A 24,902-nucleotide genomic window follows, 5' to 3' on the forward strand; every position below is an offset into this window, starting at 1 on the left:
ATGTCCTCTTCAAAGGGCCCAATTTTTAAGGAGCTATATATCTTCTTCGAAATAAACACTAAGTGTCATCATCTTTGCATTAGTAGTACCTGCAGAACCACCAACCATGCTAGCATAAGTTGTCAGTTACCCTTATTTTTCAGTTGTACTGGTGTTAGAATTGTGTTCCAGAATCCCTATTCACAGCTGTATTGGGGAATGTATTTATCAATCATTGCTAATGCTTGCCGTAATGTGTTTGGTTTAGTATGCAAGGCCAATTCACCAGTCAGACCAGAAAGTCCATTTGAAAGAGAGCCATTGCACAGTAGTACATAACCGAACCTTGTGTGCTATAATTGAAACCAGAACCCAAAAATTTGCTCACAAAAAGTGAACTCTCAATGCTCACTGAAAATATAAATTTAAGTTTATAGCTTTCATCTTTTACTTATCACAGACTTATTCAGAACAATCTCTTTCAACAAATACCTGCATTTTAACTCAACACCTAAACACACCACCTTATTTTAAACCTGGAATTAATTTGCAAACATGCATGATGATCAAAAAAGAAAGAGGTATTTATATAAATACTCAAATGTCTTACACCCATATCTATGTGAAAAGGATTGCAACTAGTTACATATGAAGTGGATAAACATTTTTTGCCAAACACTGCCATACTATACTAAACATTTTTGCATCTAGCTTAAGACGCCAGATATGTGCATTTTCCCAGCCTTTGTGGAGCAATTTAATATTTGTGGATGAATGGATAATCTTCCCAGTTTACATTAATCAGCAAACATGGTCAACCATACTTAAGGACTATTTGCTTGGTTGTCTGCAGAGTTAATGCCAAACAGGAGAGGAGTCAGCACTGATGCCTGCAGTATCCCATTAATTAGAGTGATCTGTTCCCATTCTGGGAAGTGTCTTTAAGAAAGAGTGGGATGGATTCCCCAGAAGTTGTGGCCTAGAATAGAAAATGAGTGGTATGAGGCTCAAAGTTTAGATTAAGGAGTTTGTTGCAGTGGTCCTGAGTGATTATTGTTCCCAGGGTTGTAGGAGTGGATTGTGTAATTAGTTTATTAGTTTTTTTTTTTTTTTGGGGGGGGGGGGGTGCTATCACATTTGACCAAATGGAAAATGCTTTCATCTTAGTGCTGAAGTAACCAAACTGATCTTCAAAGATCCTCAGTACAGCAAGTCCCTTAGCTATTAGAGATCCCTATTCAGCACAGGGTTGTCTTCTGCTAAAGATGACTTATTAGCTATGTCAGCATGTCTGTCTGTACATTTGTCCTCTTATTGCTGCGTTTGTAATAGTGAAACTCTTTTTTTTAATTGCACAATTCACCCAGAAAGCCAGTGGTCCTTCCCTGGAACCTAAACTTTATCTTGGTAGAACTGGTACTATCATCATTTGAGCCAGTTGCTCATTGTGTTGTGAAATTCCTTTGGAGGAGGACCGTTTTCATGAGATTGTTTCTTCTGCTTGGAAGGCCTCTGAACTTCAAGCTGTTATAGCCTTGTATGCTGTACAACCTTCTTGACAGAGTGGCCATGAAAACAAAACCATCTTTCATATCCAAGGTTGTATTTGAGGTGTATTTAAGCCACTATATTCTTCTCTTGGTCTTCTTTTCCAGAACACCAAATAAGGGAAAATGGCTTTTACATTCCATAGAAGTGCGTGAACAGCTGATATATTGCTTAGTTGGAACCAAAGAATGGAGAAAAGCACATCTTTTTTAGACTTGACAAGTTTGGATAAAGCATTATTTAGCCAGCTAACTGCATTGTGCTTTCTTTTGACTATTATGGCATATTTTTAGATCATATAATAAAAGTTCATTTTTTCATGCCATTTCTCCCGTTATTTTTTCTAGGATGGATTCTTCTTCCTTTTTCATTGATGCATTTGTATGTGGCAGTACAGCTTCTGTGGAATTTTCTTCATTCAGAAAATGATGACTTCCATCTGCCTTTTATGTGTTGTGGACTAGTGAGTGAGTTGTTGCTGGCATCCCTTATAGATGGCATCTGGGGACTGTCTTCTTTATCTTTTTGTCTTTGCCTTGCAACCTGATAAGAATGGTAGAATACCTCTGATGCTTTTTTCTTTGCATCTGCTCTTTTAGCCTGTTTGTTAGTTACCCAGTATTCCCTAATGGATTGTTCCATCTTTTCTGTCTCCCATGTTTTCCTGCTTTCTTTTTTTTTTGGTAACTTCCTCAACTTCTGCATTCAACCACCAGCTATCTTTATGTACTTTATTTTCATACCTGGCTAGCCTTGCATATCTGTTCTATAGTCTTCATATTTACTCTTTTGAGACATTGCCATTCTTCATCTCTGCCTGTTTTTTACCTCTCCCAGAGGTTCTAGAGCCCTGGATATTTCCTTGAGTTCTTGTGCTTTCACTCCAGTCAACTTCATAGTCTTCAACCTAGTTTATGTTTAGCTTAGAGCCATTTCTGACCACTGCTTTCAGTTGAATGTGGCCACCACTGGTTTATGCTGATTGCTTGACTGGGGGTGACTTTGCAATGTTTGATTCTACCACAATACCTTTTCCTTACTAGGCGGAAGTATACTGGAGTTGTGTGTTGGCCACCCTTGCTTGCTATCCTGTGACTGACAGTCTTGCTGAACAATGTGTTCAGCATATAAAGCCATTTGCCAGACAGAAGTATAGAATTATTCCTGTTGCCCTATCATTGTAAATAAATGTAGTACACATATTTTCTTCTGTCTCTCCCAATATGAACATTCAAGCCCTCCACTGTCTACAATACCTTCTGTTGTCCTGGTTTACCTAGTAGGCCCTACAGCTAATCCCTGATTGACCTATTATGGGGCATAGGCTGATGTTATCAGCATTGCCATATCTTTACTCTAGAGTCAGATTGCCATATCTTTACTTTAGAGTCAGATTGCCATGACTCTATCACTAATTCTGATGACATCTCTCACTGTCTTCAGAAGACTCTCTTTCAGCACAATTCCCCCTCTGTTTCTAGTCTGTCCTCCCCCGAGTAGTAGACTTTGAATCCTAAGCCACATGTTTTTGATGCACTTGTCTCCTGGATATACAGGATGTCCAGTCTACTACTTCCATCTTGTCATCCGCTTTCAAGCTCTTTCTGGCAAGTTAACCTATATTCATTGTAGCAATCCTTAGTTCATGTTTGGCAGGTTGATTTGTTTACATCCAACTTTCACTCAATGAAGTACAGTCCATGAGGCTGTTAAAATTAATTTATAAGCATTGCTGGCTAAATGGACTGGTTAGCTTGTGACATGGTATATCACTGGCTGAAAATGTGAGTATCAGTGTCTGAATTTAAACTTCAGTGCAGTATACAGTGCAATCAGTCAAGAAGATACTTGAGCATCAGATGTGTAATTGTTTTTGTTTTTGTCTATCAGAGATGTTTTTGTCCCTCATGGGAAAGGTCAATTATGCAGACAGTGTACTGGAGGCTCTTAAAATTCCTAACTTAAAAATATTTAAGACATCGGTCTTACACAGTTGCTTTTATAATGTCTTAAACATGTTTTGCAGTGGTCGTAGATATGGCTTGTATGGACTGATTTTAATGTACACATTTTAGTTAAAAACAGTTTGAGAAGTACAAGTCTCAAATTGCCTACTTGGAGGCGATCGCTGCCTGACTTACAAAGCTATGTCTGACCCAGTTCTGTTAGAAATCCTACATCGTAAGAAATCCCAATCCCTCCACACCACATGCTCCAGAGACCTCAACCTCATTACCACAATCAACAGAACATGCTGGAGGGACAGGTTCATAACCCAGAGTCTGTCCATGCTATGGAATAGACTTCCCATGCATGTCAAGCAGAGCACCTCACTGGCCCTCTTCAAGAGAAATCTTGATGAGTGGATGTGAAATAGAAAATTCACCCCGGGGATCACTCCAGTGGCTCTACTCGACAGAGGGAATTAAGGTCAGGTGGCACGATGCCAGAGTAATCCTATGGGCTAGGCTTATAATGGCTCCATGGCCATTAGCCTAGTACACACCTGTGAACCTAAGTATTTTTTAGGTCTGATAGTGCTTTATTTTTCAGCCTGCAGATAGTGCATGAATTGTTTAGTTGGCACATAGGATGCACAAGGATCCCTACATGCAGCAAGTCATTGACTTAACTTATACAACTAAGGACAATCCCTAATGAAACATTCATGCATGTTTCTTATTTATACATACTTGTAGTACTGTACGATGCTCTACTATGCAGTACATTAGTTTGGATTTTTGACTGATAACACCAATTGTATGATGGTGAAGTTGGAATGGAACTGTAAGCAGATGACCTGCTCTACATAGATGAGTAAGCCCACCCGCTGGAAATCTTGCTGTTTGCACAGAGCAGTAAAGTTTGTTGAAGCTCAGAGTTACTGTTGTGATATTGAAAATCTTTTAACTTGAAACAAAAGGACGTTTGGGTTTTCCTTCATTCACTGTAATGTACAGCTAATGTTCCACAAATTATTTTCTTACAGTTTTTAGAAACAAAAATAACATTGTTTATATTCTTGGTTGCCATGTTTTGATTAATTCCTTATGCACTCTTCTCTTTACAGATAACAGTGAAAGGATACAACTTCAGCTGCATTTAGCTTTAACGTGCAGTGCATCTTGGGTTCAGTGCCCTAGTCACTTGGAACTAATGAATCAGTGCCGGCACATTAATGTACGTGTAGACCCTCATGGACTAAGGGAAGGAGTGCATTATGCAGAGGTATGGAATGCTGAGTTCTAAATGTGTTGCATACTGGTTATAGATTTTTTCTCTAGTAATTTTAGTGACATTAAAGTGATGCATATACTATGTGGCAGAATTATGTGCAACTGTATTAGTTACTGAAGAAATCAAGGTCTGTAGGAACTGAGTTTCTACCCTTCAGTATTTTTCTAGGATAAAGACTAGATGAATTTGATAGTGTGATCCCAGTGGATGATTTTGTTCAATTCAAGTTTAAAAGCCACTGGATTTATTTAGGCTATATTAACAGTCTATTTGCTTGTATACTGTTATAGGTAATAATACAAGTCCTTTTGTTTAACATCTTGCTATAGGTTTTCTTTTTTCCATCTAGCACTTTTGATATGTTTCAGCTTTTGTTTGGGTTTAACTAATGCTGTGTATGTGACCTTCCTGTTTGCTGAGACATGTTTTATTTCAGTACTGTGTGCTGCTGTCAACTGGGCCCATTCTTCCTTGTCTGAAAGTAAGTCTGAGACATTCAGTCCCTGTTTTCATTCTATATTTGATAGTCTTGGATCAATTCTGTAGAAGTGAAGTAATGTTATGGCAAGCATTGAAGTACCCCCAGACAGTAGCTCTCTTCTTAATTGATCTACTTTTTGTAAAGTAGGGGCTTTAGTGTGCAGTGGACTGAATGGTTTAAGAAATGCTAAGGAGAAGAATAGTACTGCATTATTAAAATAAGTTCACATCACACCCTCAGCATACAGAGAGTTGTCAGCATATCAGCTATAATAAACTATTGTCATTTTTTTTTCATTTCTGTCCTTTGTAGGTTTGTGCTTATGATATCACAGCACATAATGCGGGTCCATTGTTCAGAATTCCAATAACTGTTGTTGTTCCCGTGAGGTTAGTAACCCAAATGTTTTTTTTTCTTCTGTATGTTAAGGTCTGATATAATAAATGTCAATCTGAGTTTTCCTGGAAAGTCTGTTAGAATGGCAGATAGTTTTATATTTGATAATATGAGAGTTTTTTTGGATTGTTTCTCTCCTCCTGAGTAGTTGTGGCTCAGATTTTTCCCAGTTAGTAGTTACGTTGAGTTTCCAGGTTAAAACTGGGTGCACTTCATATGACCCTTCATCTGTTTTGTTTTTTTGTGAAGAGATTATGAAGGAAAATGTTTTTTGGTTCAGTAGAACAATAATATTTTTTTGTTAAAACCATCCTACTGTTATTTTTATATTTATAAGTACTAGCAGGGTGAACATTCAACACAATATCAGGCACAAATGAAAGGGGGGCAATAATAATGATTTCTAGAGTGGCTCCAATAATAATAAAAGTTAAAAAAAGATAGTAATGGCAACTTTGTGGTATTAAAGCATTATTGGCTGAGAGGACAACTACTCCGACATGTATTTTTATTCTGCCCAAAACTGCTAAAAAATAGGAATTATTCACTCAAGATGACCATGATTAAATTATTGTAAAACAAGGAGAGTCTCCCAGAAAACCAAAAGGAGCAACTGTGTAATGCTAAAGTGACGAGAGTATTTAGCTAATATACATGAGTTTAGAAAGGTTGCTGTTAAGCGACTGTTTTTTGCTAACAACTTCAGAAAACAAAAAGCAATGACTTAAACAGAAAATAGTAAGGGATGTCCCCAAACTTGGGAAGCCCATGGCAAGAAGAATAGCCAGCGATCCTATGTAGGTATTAACAGATATTTTAGAAATTGTGTGAAAATTTGTATAAAGCTGAGTAATATGGAAACCAATAAAAGACACAATTGGAGAAATTTATGGAAGGCTTAATTATGCCAGGGATATAGTAACATGAGGCTTAACAATTAACAGGTAGAAAGAAAGATGAGATAAAACCAATGATGTGTAATCAATCAACAGGGAAGTTGTCAGAAACGGATGGAATTCCTATGGAAGTTTGGAACGTAGAAGGGAAGAAAGTATTAGAGGTGGAACGTTTTGTTTACCAGTATTTTAAATGGGGGTGGGTGAGGAAGTACCAGCATCTTAGAAGAAAGCTGTTATGTTTGTTTTACCCAAAGAGGCTAAAAACCCCTTCATATCCAGCTTTATGTAGACCCATTTCAATTTTAAACCAGGATTATAAAGTGTTAACATCTATACTAGCTAAGAGAATGGTAACAGTGTTGCTGAAATTAATAGATATGGATCAGTGTGTTTTTTGGAGGCGAGTCATACTTTGGATAACATTAATAAAACAATGGAGATCCAGAGGGAAGCAGAATACAAGACATTTCTGCTGGTGTTGGTGGGAGTTAATGTAGAGAAAGCATTTAATAGTCAGTTGAGATTTTATGATGAGTAGTGACAGCATTTGCATTCCCTAATAGAATAATAGTGTTAATTGGGAGGATGTATGAGGGATTGTAGTCGAGAAATCATGTGGGAAGGTTCACCTCTGACATACTTTTGTTTGAGCAGAGGACTAGGCAGGGGATGTCCTCTTTTTCCTTTATTTGTTTTGTATTTAGAGTGCCTGCCAAAGAAATTAAGGAACTCGTAAACTCAAGGATAGAACTGTGGGTTATAAAGAGAAGTTAGCTTTATTTTCAGATGATATTTTGTACTTGATAAATACAGAAAAGGACATTTCAGTGTTATGGAACATTTTGAAGCAGTTTCAATTTTTTTTGGCTATGAAAGTAATGATGATGTACAACAAAAATGTATCAGTAAACCATATACCCACAAACAAATTGGTTCAGAAATATCCAAATTCTGGGGGACACTATAAGATGAAGTATTTAGGTGTGAAGATTAAAGAATTTTGTTGTGGCAACTAAGGATATGTTGGAAGAGACAAAAAAAGAATAATAATAATAATAATAATAAAAAACTAAGAAACTGGAAGCTAATTATTGATGTAACTAGTGAGATAAAAGCAGTCATAATATTTTTTGTCCCTGTAGTTTTATGTACAGCTAAGACATATATTTATCCACTAGAGGAGAATTTCTGAATGATTGAGAGAGGAGAGAGTTTATTTTGGATGGGAAGAAGACATGAGTTAAGTGGGTGAAGGTGATTCTCCCCTTAGAACAAGGTAGTTTAAGATTGCCAGATTTGAAGGGATACTTTATAGCTATATAGTTAATGTTCTATAATGTAAGAAGAGTAAATGGAAATTTATAAATGCAAGTGGAAAAGGATGATGATGAATTAAGGAGAGAGTAGAATTTTAGATGCAGGTCCTTAAGGAGAATAACAACAATATAAAATATATTTATAAAGCATCAGAAAGTATTCTGAGAACTAAGCACAGGAAAGGAGAAATGATAGGAAATAGGAAATTCACCCCGGGGATCACTTCTGTGGCCCTGCTTGACAGGAGCACAGGAAAATAATTTTCTTGGGAGGCGAAAGCCAGGGTGCCTTTTTGGCTAGGCTTGTATATGCCCTAGAGCCAATAGCCTAGTACCTACCTATGAAAAGAGATTTCACTAACAGAGAAAACTGGAAGCATGGGTGTTGAAAGCAATCAATAGGGTCTAAAATTTACTGGAGAAAAGTAGCAAAGTACTTGTGGAAGGAAATATAATAGAGTGAGATGACACCAAGCAGAAGTTTGGACTGCAGAGTAGACACTGCCTTCCTTTCCAGGTGTTATAAGTATAGGGAAGGGATAGGAGAGTTTAAGCAAATGACCAATTCTGGTAGAGTTTATAGTTTGGAATAAAAGCTGTTAAAGAAGATAATTAGTAGGTCATATAAAATATTGCATAATATCTATAAGAATCGAGTAGAGGAGGTTAGAAAAATTGGGAGGAGAGAATGGAAAAGCAGTTTGCAAAGGGGCAATTGGATGACTTCTGTGTAGCTGCAAATATGCAACAAAATGCAAAAGGTTTAAGCTTTTTGATTTGAAGTGTTTGCAAAGGTATTTTTATAACCCCAAGCAGACTTCAAAGAATTTTTCCTTTGGTAGATAGCAAATGCTGGAGTTGTAATGAGACAAAGTACATTAATTTGCAGCATGTTATTTGAGAATGTAATGAGTTGGCAGATTTTAAAATTCCCCACAGAGTACTTTGTCAAAAATGTTGGGGTAAGCTGATCATTGTAACTAAGGAATTAATTTTTTTGAGCTGGGCAACATTGGATCTGAATTGCCTAGAAATAGTAAAGCCTTAAGCAGAATGCTGTTTGCTGCCAAAAAAGCAGTTACTGGAAAACTGAAGCTGAAATTGAAACCATCTACAATTAATGTGTTGAATATTGTAAACAAGATACAATAACTGGTGGCTGGATCTTTAGAATAGGCATAGAGCACATTACATGGAAATAAATGGAATTTGTGAGAACAATATGTGGGGAATGATGCTCAGGAGGAGGAGGAGGAGTAAGGTTTAAGGGATGACTGGAAATCCGCAGTTTTGTATAATTGTGTTATGAACTGTAAGTGTTTAAAACAAAACATATATGTGTACTGCATGAAACTGTTACTGTGGTTTGTTTTTTCCTCTATTAATGTGTGAATACTTATGTCACCATCTAAAATGGGATTTAATAAAGATGTTTAAAGGAAGGCATTTTTAAGCGGCAATTGAATCCATTTCTGTAGGTAAGGTCATTACTGTGATGAAACAGTTCTGGTATTACAAAGCTGCGGGAATGGATGATATCCATCCAGAAATGTCAAAGATGCTGAACTTTGCAAGACAGTTGTGATTAGCATGTCCTTTTATTGTTATATTGAAGAATAGGTCTGAACCTTTACACACACACACACACACACATATATATATATATATATATATATATATATATATATATATATATATATATATATATATATATAAAGAGGGGGACTGAAGGGGATGTTCCACTTTACAAGATTGATCAGTTGCTTCACTTTCCTCTGAGGAAGGCTCTACAAGGTTGTTAGTAAAGAGATTTTGTCCAGTAGTTGTTCGAGGAGGAGCATTGTTTTTTTTTTTTTCTATCCTGGCCATGAACACTGAGGTCATCTTTTTATTCATGTGTAAATACTGGAGGGGAGGTATGGGAATTTGCCATTACTGACTGCGTTTGTTTTAAGAACTTGAAGAAAGCATTTGACTGTACCGTGGAGTGTCTTGTGGGAGATGTTACATTATTACTGAATGCTGGAGTCACTGGGGCTTAACCATTCAGTCCTTGTGTTTGAAGAACAAGAGATACTGAGTTGAGCCACTTCACAGATCTAATTCAGTAACTCTGTCATACGTGCTCAGACTTCAAGTACCTTCCTTGCTCCCATAAAGCAGTTGTCTTAGACTTCATTTGCCACTCAGCAAGTACAGATTGTGATTCCAGTGATTAAAATAAATAACTACTTTTGTCATCCTGTATTAGCTCCCTTTTAGCTTATCCTAGCTTAAAATGTTCATACCCTTGTTCCTGTTAGTTATTTCTATTATATGCAAAAACAAAATTGGTTACTTATTTTCCTCAGCTCCTTTCTGCTTAGTGATGAGCATGGAGGCCTTCTTGTTTTTTTTTGGCCTGCTTATTTGTTGTAATACATTATCTTTTTGATAGATCTTCATCTCAAGATCCTATACTAATTTGCTAACCTAATACTGTGTTTAAACTTTAGTTAATGTCCATATTCTATTATTGTAGATATGTTTTGGTGCTTGTATTATTCTTTTTGTTGCCATACACAAGTCATGGACACAGGCTTCAAGAAATGTGGCTGATGTGGCCAACCGATTTCATCCCAGGACACCCACAACCATTGCATGGTGTTCCTGGGTCTGGATCACCTCACAGTGGCTTATGAAATTATAAGGGCTTTGGCCATCATACTTTACAGTAACACTGAAACAATCAGTTGTAAAAGGGTAACTTCACTCTTCTGAGCAGGACAAAAGCAAACAAAGAAGGTGACAAGGAAGACTAGAGAGGTGGGAATAAAAAGAAAGGCTGAAGAGATAAGAACTTCACCCACAAAAATTCCTCATTTAAGCCCTCCACAGCCACCTTCAGTGCATCATTCAGTATGTGCAGCTTTTCTGGAGTGAAGAGATTGTAGTATTTTCTAACAAGTCTCTGAAGAAAATTCCAAGCAGCCGCTTATTGGAAAAAGAGCTTGATGGATTCCTCCTCTCTCTCTTCCTCCTTTGACATTGTCTGTTAGATCTACTAGGTCCTTCGGAGTGCCTTGGAACTGGATTGTGACTTGATAATGAGAGTCTTTAAGGCACAAATTAAAATGGGTGTCATCCCAGCCTTCTCTGCCTCTAGGTTGGATCAGTGACCCACTATATCCTCCTAATGCGCTTTCTTTGGTCAGAGTTCAGCACTGGTGGTCCCTGAGATACTGTCTGATCAAGATCCTGTCAGGTTGGCTCTGACTGGCTTGGAGGCCTTGACATCAACTGCAATTCATCAGGTTCACTCATTTCCAAGACCTTTGAAGTGTCTGTACTGAGCCTTCAATGTCAGGGCTTAGGCACCATTCTCTGTGCCCGAGTCCTCAGCATTTGAGGTCTCTGGTTGGATATTGATGTCAGGGCCATCCGGGTTGTCTGTGTTGGTGCCCCTATCCTTAAAGTCATTGGCATTCACTTCAGTGGAGACTGATACCATATCAGTTTGTAGGTCTCCAGTACCAACAAACTCTGGGTTGACTTTCAGTATTCTTGGAAAGATGATTGCCTCCACATCAGTGAGGACTGCAGATATTTCCCTAACCTCAGATCTACCTCTTGGCATCCTCCATTTTGTCTCTCAGCTGTCTCTTCATCCTTGTTATGGACAGAGTTGACCTGTGGACTTTACCCAGTCTCCTGAGGAGACCCATGAAGAGTCATTTGAGGTTTCAGATGATAATTCCAACAGATCCGCACTGAAAATTAATGTATAAAAGGAAGCACATTGACTCCAAACTGACTTGGATAAAGGGGAATGCTCCCACTTTACCTCCTGGATGGTACTTTATGCTGACTGCATGATTGAGCCGGTAGTAAGTAAGACATAGTAGGAGCAGATGTTACTGAAGCTGTACCAAGAAAACCTGATGGAATTTTCTGTCCTCCTAAGGACAGACAACTTTGGAGTAATAATCTTCTGGTTTACTCTGTTATTGCAAAAGCAGCCACCAAGAGAGAACTGTCAGATGACAACACTGCTGTCCATCCTCCCAAAAAGAGTCTCATTCAGTGAACAAGATGGTGAAATGAGCTGAACTATTTTACTCCTATAACTCGCTTCCAAAGAGACATAGCTGAACAGCCAGTGGACTGTTTGAGGAAGCTGGCAAGCATTGTACATGCTTTTATTTGATGCCATGCAGTACCATGTAATCACCTTTTAGTTTGAGTTGTTAATATAGAGGATTGTGAATGGGTCACCGATTGTAACATGCTTATTATGTGTTCAAGACACGGATGCCTAGAATTTCACCTCTAGATTTAAACTTCAGAGGTGAATCTTGACATCCATGTCGAGAACACATAATAAAGGGTTATGACTGATCATAATTCTTTGTAGTGTATGAAGTTTTATTTGCTCCATGTACTACTAGTTACAGACAAAAAAGTGCCAAGTATTTTGATGGCTTTTCACAGCCATGAAGCACCTAGCAAGGACTGTCAGAAAGACAGTGTAACTCAGTCCTCTTTTCAGGCAGTGAAGCAGCTTAGTCACCTTGCCCATGCATCTCAACTGTCCAGATTTTTACTTATATATTTGGTCTGTTCCTCATAACATCTCTGTTTTTTTCTGACAAATCACTAAATCATTTTTGACTAAAGTCACTAAATAATGACACATATTTGAGTCCGAGTCTTTGTATCCATCAGAAAATGCAATGGAACACAAATCCTGTTATTATAGCAACATTTTAAGTTCATAAGAGGATGTCGGGGTCACATTACTGGTACAGACAGCAGGCATAAACAAATGGTCATTGTTTGCTAGACAGTACTGCAGATGTGCCTGCATAACACAAGACCAGACTTTAACAAGTTAAGTAATGGTGCTTAACATTTCATCTGGTGTTGTCAATTTTATTCATTCCTCAACTAATGGGTTTCAGAAATGACTCTGCTGCTTCTACCAGATGTTCAGATCCAGAACTCTAACTCTTGCCTTTACCTATAATGCACTGCCAACCTAACATACCCCAAATCTCGTTTTCTGCCATTTAGCTACAGATACGGATCCACTCATTGTCGAGTGTTTTGGGTATTTTTCTCAGGAAAATAGTGAGTTTCACTCAATTTTTTTGACAGCTCTCATTCCTTTTTTGTACCTACCTCCCTTGATTACCCTTAAATTAACTACAAGTCCGTTCTGAGTATTTTTTTTTTTTTTTTTTTTACTGTTTATAGATACTTCTCAGTACCATTGCTGGTACTCTCTCTTTCTACAATTCCCTTTTCTCCCTTTCACCTGTATAGAGTATTTCTATCCACTGTTGTTGGTAGTTATATTTTCTGTCCCTTAGACTAAAAAGAACAAAAAACAATTTTTTAAGTTTTTTTTTCATAGCTTCCTTAGGCTAGGATGGTGGACAAGCCTATCGACTTTAAAAAGTGAATCACCTGTGGGCATAAAATACCAAACTTGGATGCCCACAGGGAATGCACTTATTGTTTAGGAGCCACACATTTAGATATGGACTACTCCATTTGCTCTGGCTTTAATTCTAGGGCTCTTAGGGACAGGAAGAACAAGCTAGTTTTGAAGGGCCTCTTCCCTTCCACTTCTTCTTCAACTGGGGCTCAGCCCCCTTCAAGAGAAAACTGATAAGGGAAAAGGAATCTCCTAAGAGGTCTCCAAACCCTGCTTCTTCTTTGGCTCCATCAGCACCTCCTACAACAATATCAAGAAAATATGATCTGACCACCATGGATCCATCTACATCAAAGTCAAAATCACTACAGATCCAGCCACCACCTTCTGTACCAGATCTGATGTCATATAGGCTCTCATCACCCTTCTTGGAGCAATCCCCCCAAAGGTACTCAAGACCTCCATCCTCCATCTGTTTTCTCAGGTCTTCCAGGAGTTTATTAGAGGCGGACTTGGATTGGATGATGAGAAAATTCCACAGAGCTCGGATCCAGAAAGGGGTACTCCTGGCTCCTTATCACACTGGATTCATGAGCTGACTTGACTACTTCCCCCATGATTTCTTCTTCTACAATCCAACCTACTGTTTTTGAGCCCTCAGATCCAAGACCCTGGTGGGGTGTACTCACTGGATCTGAAGATGGTCTGTTCTTTGACTCCAGTTATTTCCCTGAGACATCGAGCTCTGAGGCTTTTGGAGCTGAGGGATTCTTGGAGTTGAAGTGTCAGCAACAGATCCAGGGGACTAGAGTCAACTCCAAAGCTATTAGAGCTGTCCCCTGCCCCTTGGGTCTTCAGTGCTGGACAGCTTGAGTCCAACTCCTTCCTTGGATGGAGTGCTTGCAGGGTTGCACTTGCAAGAGCTGAAGGGTCAGGCATTTTCAGCTCCTTTGACATCAACTTTATTTTCCGCCAGGCACTCTGCCTTCGAGATTGTGGAGACGGCCGTCTCTTTACCTAGGGAGAGGACATCCCTGCATCAGACAACTTTGTATTCTTTGGTTTTCAGCTCTGAGCCTCATTCTTCCATTCCACTGGGGCAGCCAGCCTGACCAAGTCTTCAGTCAGTCCATCAGGACTCTCCCATCTCTTCTGATACCTCTCCCAGCTGATGAGGTCCCTTGGAAGAGAATGTGTAAAGGGAGACACCTAGATTCCTCTCAGGAATATGTCATGGAGGACACTGATTTTGAAGAAGGGGAAGAGTCCCCCAGATCTCCACCTGAAGATGTCTCATTTGGAGACATTCTGGAGTTCTTAAAACAAAAGGTGTTTGGTCTTCTGATACCCCTTTCCAAGAGGAGCCAGTGTTCCTAGAGGCTTTTGAGTTTGGCCTGGCTATGTCTTGGGTGACTCCCACGGCTGGCAAACTTATAGATCTCATTTCTAGGTGGGTGTGGAAGGAACCAGATACTATGGGGCCCATCCTTAAACATCCAGACAAAATTTTGGCTCCTCCTAAGAACAGGTCATACTGCAGTAAGGGGTTCCCAGTTGATGCAGTAGTTGTGGTGGTGACCACCAGAAAAGAGCTTCTATCCACCCCAATAACAGGGAGTCCAGGGCCTTGGCAGATTTGGTAAGCATGTGTACTCTTCAGTGACCTTTGCTTTGTGGTCATTGAATTACTTGTCACATTTTACAAGATTACAAATAGATTTGACCTAAAGAACTCTCCAAATATCTTTCTGGGTCCATATGTGATGAGAATCAAAATAAACATCTCCTCACAGCTGGCCACCCTTCAATCAGTATCTAATACATCCATGAGGCTGATCTCCCATGCTGGAAAAAGTACTTTATGAGTGGCAGGTTCAGGCATAGCCATCAGAAGACATGTCTAGATGTGATGAGGTGACTTTGCGGGACCCTTTAAGTCTTCATTCATCAGTGCTGTGTTTGATGGAGCTTCCTTGTTTGACCCTAAAGTGGAAGGACATGATCTTCAGATATGAGCAAAAAGGAAGGACCATGTCTGCCATAGGGATATGTTTTGCTACCCCTCAAAGACCTTTTTCCCAGAATCAGTGAGGAGATTAAAAGATGTGGTTCCATAAATCCCTGGGAGCTTTGTAAACCTCATGAGGAGATGGTTTCCCCCAGCAACAAAGGGAGAACTGAAATTGAATACGCCACCCCCATGGTAGAAGTGGCCTGCAGAATCAGGGTTTCCAGGACTACTACTTAGACCAAACCTGTCAGCGCTCCTGAAAAGGGGGTCAACTCTTCCCTCTGGAGGCAGTCGGGGGGGGGGGGCATTTGTCTCTTCACCAAAGAGCTTGCCTGTCCATAACAGAAGATTTGTGAATGCAGAGATTTAAATCCAGAGGTTATACAGTGCAATTTTCACAACTGCCTCCACAAGAATGAAAAGAATCCCCGATGTTCCACCCAGTCAGAGGGAAGCAGCAGCATTAGAAATAGAAAAGCTGTTAGAAAAAAGAATCATCCAGGAGGTCCCCCCAGACCAGAAAGGATCTGGGACCTATTTAGGATTCTTTTTAGTGCCAAAGAAGACAGGAGACCGGAGACCCATCCTGAATCTGAGCAGACTGAACCAGTTTGTGCAATACTCAAGGTTTTGGAGGGTCATGGTTCAGTCCATTCTGCCTCTACTATGAAAGGACGATTGAATGTGCTAAGTAGATCTTCAAGCTGCTTACTATCACATCAAAATGAACAGTCTCTCCAGAAAATATCTGCACTACTGGCTGGGAGCAAGTCATTACCAGTTCAGAGCCCTGCCCTTTGGTGTCATCACAGCCCCTAGGGTGTTCAACAAATGCATGACAGTGGTGGCAGCCAACTTGAGACTGCTGGGATTGAGAGCGTTTCCAAACCTAGACTGGCTTCTACCTGTCACAGGCATCTACGTTTGCAGGCAAGAAACTATTTGCTCCAGTTATGCCTCTATTTAGACATCAGTCAATTACAGTAAATCACAACTCACACCTATGCAGAGTTTGGAGTTCACATGTGCTCACTTGGACACAGTCATATACCTTTTCTTCCTCCAGCCTGAATTCAGACACTCAGATCCTAGCTCTGGAAAATAATAACGCATTCTTATCTTCCAGCTCGACTACTTTTACAACTTGGGATCCATCGCTGCTGCTGTCACTTTCATTCCTCTAGCTAGGTTTCACATGTAAATTCTTCAATTGACATGATCAGTTCAGTGGTCCATCAACATCCTTTAACAGCTCCTGTCAAGATCACACAAGTGTGCAAAAGATACCTTCTTGGTAGATTAATTCCAGTGAACTCTCTGAAGGCCATTAATTTGTTCTTACCATGCTTAAGGCTATGGTGACCATGGATACCTACCAACTGGGGTGGGGACTTTTTTTTGTGAAGGACAGTCAAAGGTACATGGTCCCCCAAATAGGCCAAGATGCACATCAATGTCCTGGAAGTAAGAGCAGTCATCCTAGCATTGCAGGCCTTTTAAGATCATCTCTCCAGTTGCTATTCAGACAGATGATATATTCATGGTCTGCTACGTGAAGAAACAGGGAGGAACCAAGTCTTGTCTGCTATGTCGAGAAGCAGTGAGAATGTGGCAATGTGCGATCTCTTCTGGTCGCTTTCTAATAACAATGCACATCTCTGGTGTAGGTCAATATGTATGTCTGCCTTTAAGAACATTTCTATTAGTCTATTAGTCTGTTAGTCTGTCAGTTAATCAGTTTGTTTATATTTTGTAATGCTGCTATCCATTCCTGATATGTTTCTATTCAATTAAGCATATAAATGAACTACCCTGCCTGTTCATCATCTATACTAAACAGGGACAACCGACATGGTGTCAGAAGTAGCATGTCGAAAAGGACATGGTGAAAGAATGGGATTCAGATTCTTCAGTTCAAGACTAAGAGGCACTCTGTTAACACTGGAGTTATATGCAGGAGTGAATCACCCCTACTTCATGTATAACTCGCAAAACAGTTCAGAAATGAATTTCAGGTATTAAAACATTCTCCAACTATTTCTTATTTACAAGATATGAAACGAGGCATTCAGAACGCTCTAAATGAATTTCTAACTAACAGAAATATCTGAAACTACGATATATTCAAATAAATATTCTTAATAACTATCGAAAATATTTGGACTGAAGTCCAAATCACATAAAATGAATAAAATAAGGGAAACAACCATATTTTTGTCACTAAGCACTGCTTTTCCGCATTAATCAAAGCTGTTTGAGTTGTCTGAAGTGTATGAAGTGTTTGCATGTTTGTGCAGTATTACAGTACAGTTATTTCACAAGATACAGCCATTTCAAAGCATATTTTGGAAAGTACAGTTTTCAAAGAGTTTGTGTATTTGAATGTTATTATAGGCACATACTGCAGCTTGTTTGTATATAATTACAAGGGCCATATTTTTCGGTGTGTTTGGGCATAATTTGTTGGCATGACAGTTGGATTTTGAAAACCTAGTCCACTTGTGTTTGACACAAATATTGCAGAGAAATGGAATGTGTTTGAGCAAGAGTATGATATTTTCACACAGGCTATATTTTCTGATAAAGATGACTGTACAAAGGAATTTATTTTGCTTAATTTAGCTGGTTCAAAAGCCATAGAAAGGGAGCGTTCATTTGTGTATGCACCTGCTGTCCTTACAGGAGAGGGGGAATACTGTTATATGGTTGTACTGGCTAAGTCAAGGGAGGACCCTGAGTGCTTAAAATGTAAATGTAGAAAAGTGTGTAACCCCCAAATGAATGTTACAAAGGAATGGCACTTGTTTTACACAAGGGATCAAAAGCCTGATGAAACTTTTGTAGCATATATAACAACCTTGTTTCTCAAAGCCAAAATGTGCAGATTTGGTGATTTAAGGGATTAGTTGATAAAAGACAGACTTTTTCATTTCTCCAACTCTTTTGGGTTTCTAATACCATAACGGTAATGGACCCTATTCCTAAGTCAAAGTATGATTGAAGTTCATTAAATTAATATTGCTTCAGTCCTTGATGTCAGCCAAAAGTGCTTTTCGTAGCACCCGCAATGTGTCCAGTAATGACCCCTCCTGCAATTCGTATGGAGTTACATGTATTGGTAACGTATCTAAATGTGATTGTAGATTCTTTTTTATAAGACCCATTGCTCCTACTACTATTGGAACTGTCTGGGTATCTTTCTTCCTCATTGCTCTCATTTCTGCCTGCAAATCCTGATATTTTATGACTTTGTTCCTCTGTACGCAAGACATTCTAGTCACTGGGTGTGGTGATTTCACTGATCAATGCTACTTTTGTCTTCTTTTCATGGACCACTCTATCTGATTTTGTAGCATCTATCATTGAACTGCTGGTAATGGATGATCGTATGCGATGCAGACTTCATAATTTTCTATAATGCTTTGTGACTCATGTTTCCAGTGTTTTTCAGCCACTTCAGTACCATAATGTTTGCACAGTCCCCACTGCAACAGACTTGCCGCATTATTATGCATTTCAGTAAGCCTTTCAGACTTGTGTGGTATTAAAGATAATGCTGTGAGACAGAATTTGCTTCTTGACAGTGATTTAACTTTGAATAAGGCCATTGAGATTTGTCAGATATATGAGCTTACAGAAAAGCACACAACTATGCTTACAAATGAGAGATGGATGCTTCCAGTAACTTCTAAAGCCAATGTTGATAGTATGCAGCATGTGGTTAAAAGAGACAGGCCCAAGCACATGGCAGTAACTGTAAACTCTGCAGCAGTCACCAGGAAACCTCGTAGCTTTCTAGCAAGTTCCACAGTACCCACAGTCTCAGTGAAGCATAAAAGTGAGTCAGCAAGGACAAAGCATGTGCCTATACCCAGTTTCATTGCCAAATGTCATAATTGTGGAGGAAGTCATGAGCCTAAAAGAAGAAAATGTTTAGCTTTTGGTCAACAATGTCACAAATGCAGTAAGTGGAATCATTTCAAAAGGTGTTGTACATCAAATAAGGGGCATTATTTTATTAAAAGGGAACATTCAAAGAATCAAGTTGATCAATTAGAAAGCCATGACCCTACTTTTTATGTTGATGGTGTATCAGTGCTTCATGAAACGGTTAATGCAGTAGATTTATAGGCAAAGAATGAAGTATCATGTACTGTTCAGAGAAATGGAAAACCCATAGAGCTCAAAGCTGACACATGTTCAAAGTGCAATGTTATGACTACAGAAATATGTGCTAGAGTATATACTGGTGAGAAGCTTGATTTGGCAATGCGTGCAAAGCTTGTTGCTTATGGTGGTGGAGAGATTCAAGCTGAAGACTCAGTAGTACTTTCATGTTGCTCTACTGGGAGAAGCTACAACTTATTTTATGTGGTCAAAAGGCACATCCAGTTATTATTAGGGCTCAGAGATGGTTTGAAAATGGGACTGTTTTTATTTAATAAGGAAGTTCATCATGTTAGTGTAAAAGACCACTGTTCTAATTTCACCCAGTATATATTTTTTCTACCTATGCTGATCTTTTTGAAGATAAACTAGACAAGCTTCCGATTGTGTACTCCATGAAGTCAGACCCAGATGTTAACCCAGTTGTCAGGTCAGCCCAGAAAGTTCCAATAGCTATGCAGAGCAGAATCAAAGCTGAGTTAGACAAAATGGTGCAAAAAGGTGTAATTTGTCCAGTTGAAGAACCAACTGCGTGGGTATCTTCCAAGCTCATAAGAAAAGCTGAGATGATATCAGAATATCTATTGATCCATGAGATGTAAACAAAGCACTGAAAAGACCTCATCATCCAATGCATACAGTCAAAGAAGTTCCAGCTCTGATGTCAAATGCCACTGTTTTTTTCTGTCCAAGATGCAGAGAGTTCATTTGGCAAATTTTGCTTGACAAAAAATCCTTGTTTGCTAACTACATTCACTACTCCATCTGTACATTCAGGTACAATTTTTGAGAATGCCATTTGGGATAAATTCTGCCAGTGAAGTCTTCCAATGTGCAATGGAGCAAATTTCTTCTGGGTATCCTTGTGCTATTATAGTAGATGATATTCTAGTAGGAGGCAATGGTGAAGCTGAGCATGACAGAAACCTCAAGAAAGTTCTGGAAAGAGCACGTCAAGTGAATCTTAAGCTGAATCCGCAGAACTGCAAGTTCAGGTTACGAGGAAGTTACTTATGTTGGTCATTTGTTTACCAGTTCAGGCTTACGACCATACCCTTCCAAGCAAACAGCTCTTCTTGAGATGCCAGCTGCAGACAATAATCAAGCCCTTCAGTGTTTTCTTGGCATGGTTAACTATCCAGGCAAGTTCATTCCAGATTTAATCCAACTAGCAGCACCACTAAGAGAGCTGACACGTAAAGCATTTTATGTCCTGAAACAGAGAATTGCCAGTCCACCAACTCACAGATACTGTGATGTTCACAAACCAGTTGCTCTTTCCTGTGAAGCTTCAAAATTTGGTCTTGGTGCAGTCATTCTTCAAGATGGTCAACCTGTTGCCTATGCATCCAGATCTCTCACCCAAACTGAAATGCAGTATGCTCAGATAGGGAAAGAGCTTTTGGCAATTGCATTTGCGTGTTCGAAGTTCCATGATTATGTTTATGGTAGACTTATCCAGATCGAAACAGACCACCAACCTGTAGTCACTATTTTGAGAAAGCCTGTGCATACAGCTCCAGCCAGATTGCAATGTATGATGAGATCACAGAAGTACAATTTTAATCTTGTCTACACAAAAGGCAGATAACTTTATCTTGCTGATACATTATCCAAATCACCCAGAAATATCAGTGAACAGCATGAGAATGAGAAACTTGATTTTGAAGTCATGAAAGTGAGAAAGTTTTCTTGCACACATCTTGATGAACTTAGAAGATCACACAGCTTCAGATTCAGTTTTACAGAAGTTCAGCCACTTTATCAATCAAGGATGGCTGTCAAAACAATCTAGTTTACATCAAGAAGTTCAACCTTATTTTCCTTACAGAGATGAAATTTCGTTTGACAATGGTATCGCCATGAATGGTCCATCCAAAAGTAAAAGTAATTCTTCCAAAGTACTTGCAGCAAGAGTATATTGCTATTTTGCATCGTGGCCACCTAGGAACTGATTCTACTTAAAGGAGGGTGAGAAGATTAGTATTTTGGCCTTCTGTCTCACAAGTTATTGAGAGAGTACTTTCGTCTTGTTCTGTATGCAATAGTACAAAGCCACATCAACAAAAGGAACCATTTCATCTAAACCAGATTCCTGAACTACCTTGGTCGACAGTAGTCACTGACATTTTCGAATGGAATGCTCAACATTACTCTGTTAGTAGACTCTTATTCCAGTTGGTTTGAGATTGACCTACTTTCTAATCTAGCATCCAGTACTGTCATTACTAAGATGAAGCATCATTTTGCAGACCATGGTAGTCCGCACAAAGTTATTTCTGACCATGGCACACAGTTTGTTAGCCAGCAATTCAAAAGATTCACAGAAGAGTGGAACTTTATTCATGTTACGAGTAGTCCTGAGTACCTGCAGTCAAATGGTCTGAGAGAAAGTGCAGTTCAAAGTGTGAAGCAGTTACTAGAGAATGTAAAATGACAGTAGTGATGTTTTTCTGAATATCTTGAATCTCAGAAATATTCCTTGATAAACATCTTGGTTTACCTGCTCAGAGACAGAGACTTCTGTCGAGACAAACCAGAACTGCATTACCAGTCAGCAGTAGTTTATTGGTTCCAAGTGCTAAGAATAACATCAGTGAAAGCCCATCTGTTAAAGAAAGGCCTATTGCAGAAGTCTTATTACGATAGACCCAGCAAACTGCTCAATCCATTACATGAAGGAGAAACAGTGAGAATGCAAATATGCAAAGGTTATGATCGGATAGGAGTCGTGAAAAGTATGAATGTCCAGAACCGAGGTTATACATTGTGGAATTACAAGGAGTAGAGTTTAGTTGGTATCAGACATTTGACGATGGTGTCTGAGCCTGTACCATAGCACCTAGCCTGTGAGAAAGACTCTCTATCTCAGAGTGAGTTGTCTAGAGTTCCACTTCCAGAGTACGTTCCAGTAAATATCCCTATTCCTGAGAAGAATCCCAAAGTTCCTGATAGGAGTTGTTCACCAAAGTCTGCCCCTGTTGCCAAACCCAGTTCTGATTACTATGTTATTAGATCAGGTCGTATTTACAGACCATGTTACAGATACACTACAACTTGGACACAAACATTGTTTCTAATGTTTATATTATTGCATGTCTTGTTCTAATGTCATTTCATTGAGGGCAATCTATTTAAGAGGGAGGCTGTAGATTAGTATGTATGCCTTTAAAAAGCTTTCTAGGGATTTGTACAAGTGCATAAATACTGAGCACGTGCGAGCCTGACTGCCATTTTGTAGTAAACTGTTGAGATGTAAGCCTGTATGCTTGTGTAGTCTGTCAGTTAATCAGTTTGTTTATATTTTGTAATACTGATATCCATTCTGATGTGTTTCTGTGTAGTAAAGCATATAAATAAACTACCCCGCCTGTTCGTCATCTATATTAGAGAGGGACGAGCGACACCGGGGAAAGCCAACATGGTTATGGACAAATTAAGCAAGTCCATTCTGATGCTTTGAGTGGTCTCTCAATGTCAAAGTAGCCGAGAGAATTTTCCATCGATGGGGCCAGCCATGCTGTGACCTGTTCGCATCCCCCTCAAAAACAAGTACAGCAGGTTCTTTGCTCTGATCCCTCCAATGGGGGAGTCACCAAGGGATGCTTTAGTCTATGACTGGCCCTCTGGTCTTCTTTATATGCTTGTTCACCATTACCTCTCATCCCCAAATTTCTACAGAAAGAATTCAGATTGAAGAGCACATTTATCCTCATGGCCTGCTTTTGGCCTCATCAGAGATAGTTCCCCTTCCTTTGCCCCCCCCCCCCCCGCATCTGCCCTGGATACTGGATCCCACTCCAGACCTCCACATCTCATCTGACAAGTATGACTCATCCAGACTTAACAGGCCTCTGCATGATGTATTCAATTCCACTAATTGCTAGACTTTCCAGGTCTGTCATATTTTATCTTCTCAAAAAGCTTCTGCTAGAAAGATCTACAAAAGTAAATGGAAGAGATTTATATCATGGGCCCTTAACAGCAATCTAGACCCTCTGTCTGACCCTATACCTGCTGTACTTGATTTTTTAGCTTCAATTTTCAGTGAAGGGGCTAATTTTCCCATTATTAAGGTCCAGTTGGCTTCCATTGTGAACTTCCACCTAGGAGAAAATAAATTTACCTTAGCTTCTTCTGAGTTGTGTAAAGCCTTTCTCAAAGGAGCCTTTTTACTCAGACCTCCGATAAAGGATCCTACTCCTCCTTGGGATTTAACTGTTGTGCTTCAGGCCCTGACCCAAACTCCCTTTGAACCTTCTGTCAGGTCAGCTTTAAAATTTTTGTCTTAGCGACTAGAAAAATGGTTTTCTATCACATCAACTAGCTGAGTATCTGAACTCCAGCCTCTGTCTTCCAAACCCCCTTACCTGATATTCCACAGACAGTTTCCTTATGGACTAATCCATCTTCTTTTGCGTAAGGTAGCTTCTGAGTGTAATATCAACTAGGTCATTAACGTCCCAGATGTCGTTCTGAACTTTTCTAATAAGGGAGAGTACATGCTCTTTCTTTTAGATATGCATAGGCGACTTCGCTTTTATCTCCATAGAACCAAGGATTTCAGGAAAACAGACCAGATGTTTGTCTCTTTCTCACCTAACAGATTGGCTAAGCCAGTTTCCAAAGTTACACTGGACAAATGGTTAACCAATTGTATCTTCTCTGTTTGTAGTAAAAGACTATTATCCCTGCCTAAGTCCCTTAGAGCTCATTCCATGAGGTCTGTGGCAGTTTCCTCAGCTTTTTGGTCAAGAGCTTCCACAGTTCACATTTGTGTAGCTGCCACTTGGACTAATTCTCATGCTTATTAGATTTGGTTTCCAGGAACAAAGTTGCCTTTGGCTGTGCAGTACTCTGGAAAATCCTTCCATGAGGGCCACCCAGGATGCAACTAGGTGGGGGCTGTGTCCCATCAGATGAACTAAGGAAAATGACATCATCATATTAAAGTTATGTACTCACCATTACGTTCCATATATATTTTACATTTTCATTCTTCAACTTCCCACCCACCTGTTCCCTTCCATTTGCTCCTGGAAAGACCTAACAGTTTTTTTTTCCTTTGGGAACTGGTATTCCTTGCTTGAACTCCAGGCCTTTTCTTATTGTATCCTTTCCATTTCCTTTACGGTATTGTCTTTTATTCCTAAAGGCAGCAAACTCAATCTGAGGTATGTTAGGTTGGCATGGCATTATGGGTAAAAGGAGGAACTCGAGAGTTTTAGATCAGAATATCTAGTCAAAGCAGCCAAGTTAGATCCAAGTTGGATCTGTGACCCATCAGTTGAGGAAGAATGAAAATGGACAATGCAGATGCAACATTATGGTGAGTACATAACTTTTTGTTATGATGGGGTCTTGCACTATAGTAACCCTCAACTGATTTGTCTTTTTTCCAGATATCAGAGCGTAATCACCATGCTCCATGCACTATACAATTAAAAAC

The 24,902-nt window shown here is 39.3% G+C and overlaps 1 protein-coding gene across 2 annotated transcripts in view; it reads left to right on the forward strand.

The window, feature by feature from the left end:
• Positions 1-24,902, forward strand: part of TPP2 (tripeptidyl peptidase 2) — a 2,672,548-nt gene that overhangs the window by 1,183,653 nt on the left and 1,463,993 nt on the right. For both annotated transcript variants that reach the window (XM_044071246.1, XM_044071247.1), the window contains exons 14-15: positions 4,598-4,755; positions 5,558-5,634. In XM_044071246.1, the coding sequence (XP_043927181.1) occupies positions 4,598-4,755; positions 5,558-5,634 (235 nt within the window). The remainder of the gene's footprint in view (positions 1-4,597; positions 4,756-5,557; positions 5,635-24,902) is intronic.

The sequence above is a fragment of the Protopterus annectens genome, chromosome 5.part0, assembly GCF_019279795.1.
Source record: "Protopterus annectens isolate FY-2018-M chromosome 5.part0, PAN1.0, whole genome shotgun sequence".
Lineage (NCBI taxonomy): Eukaryota > Metazoa > Chordata > Ceratodontiformes > Protopteridae > Protopterus > Protopterus annectens.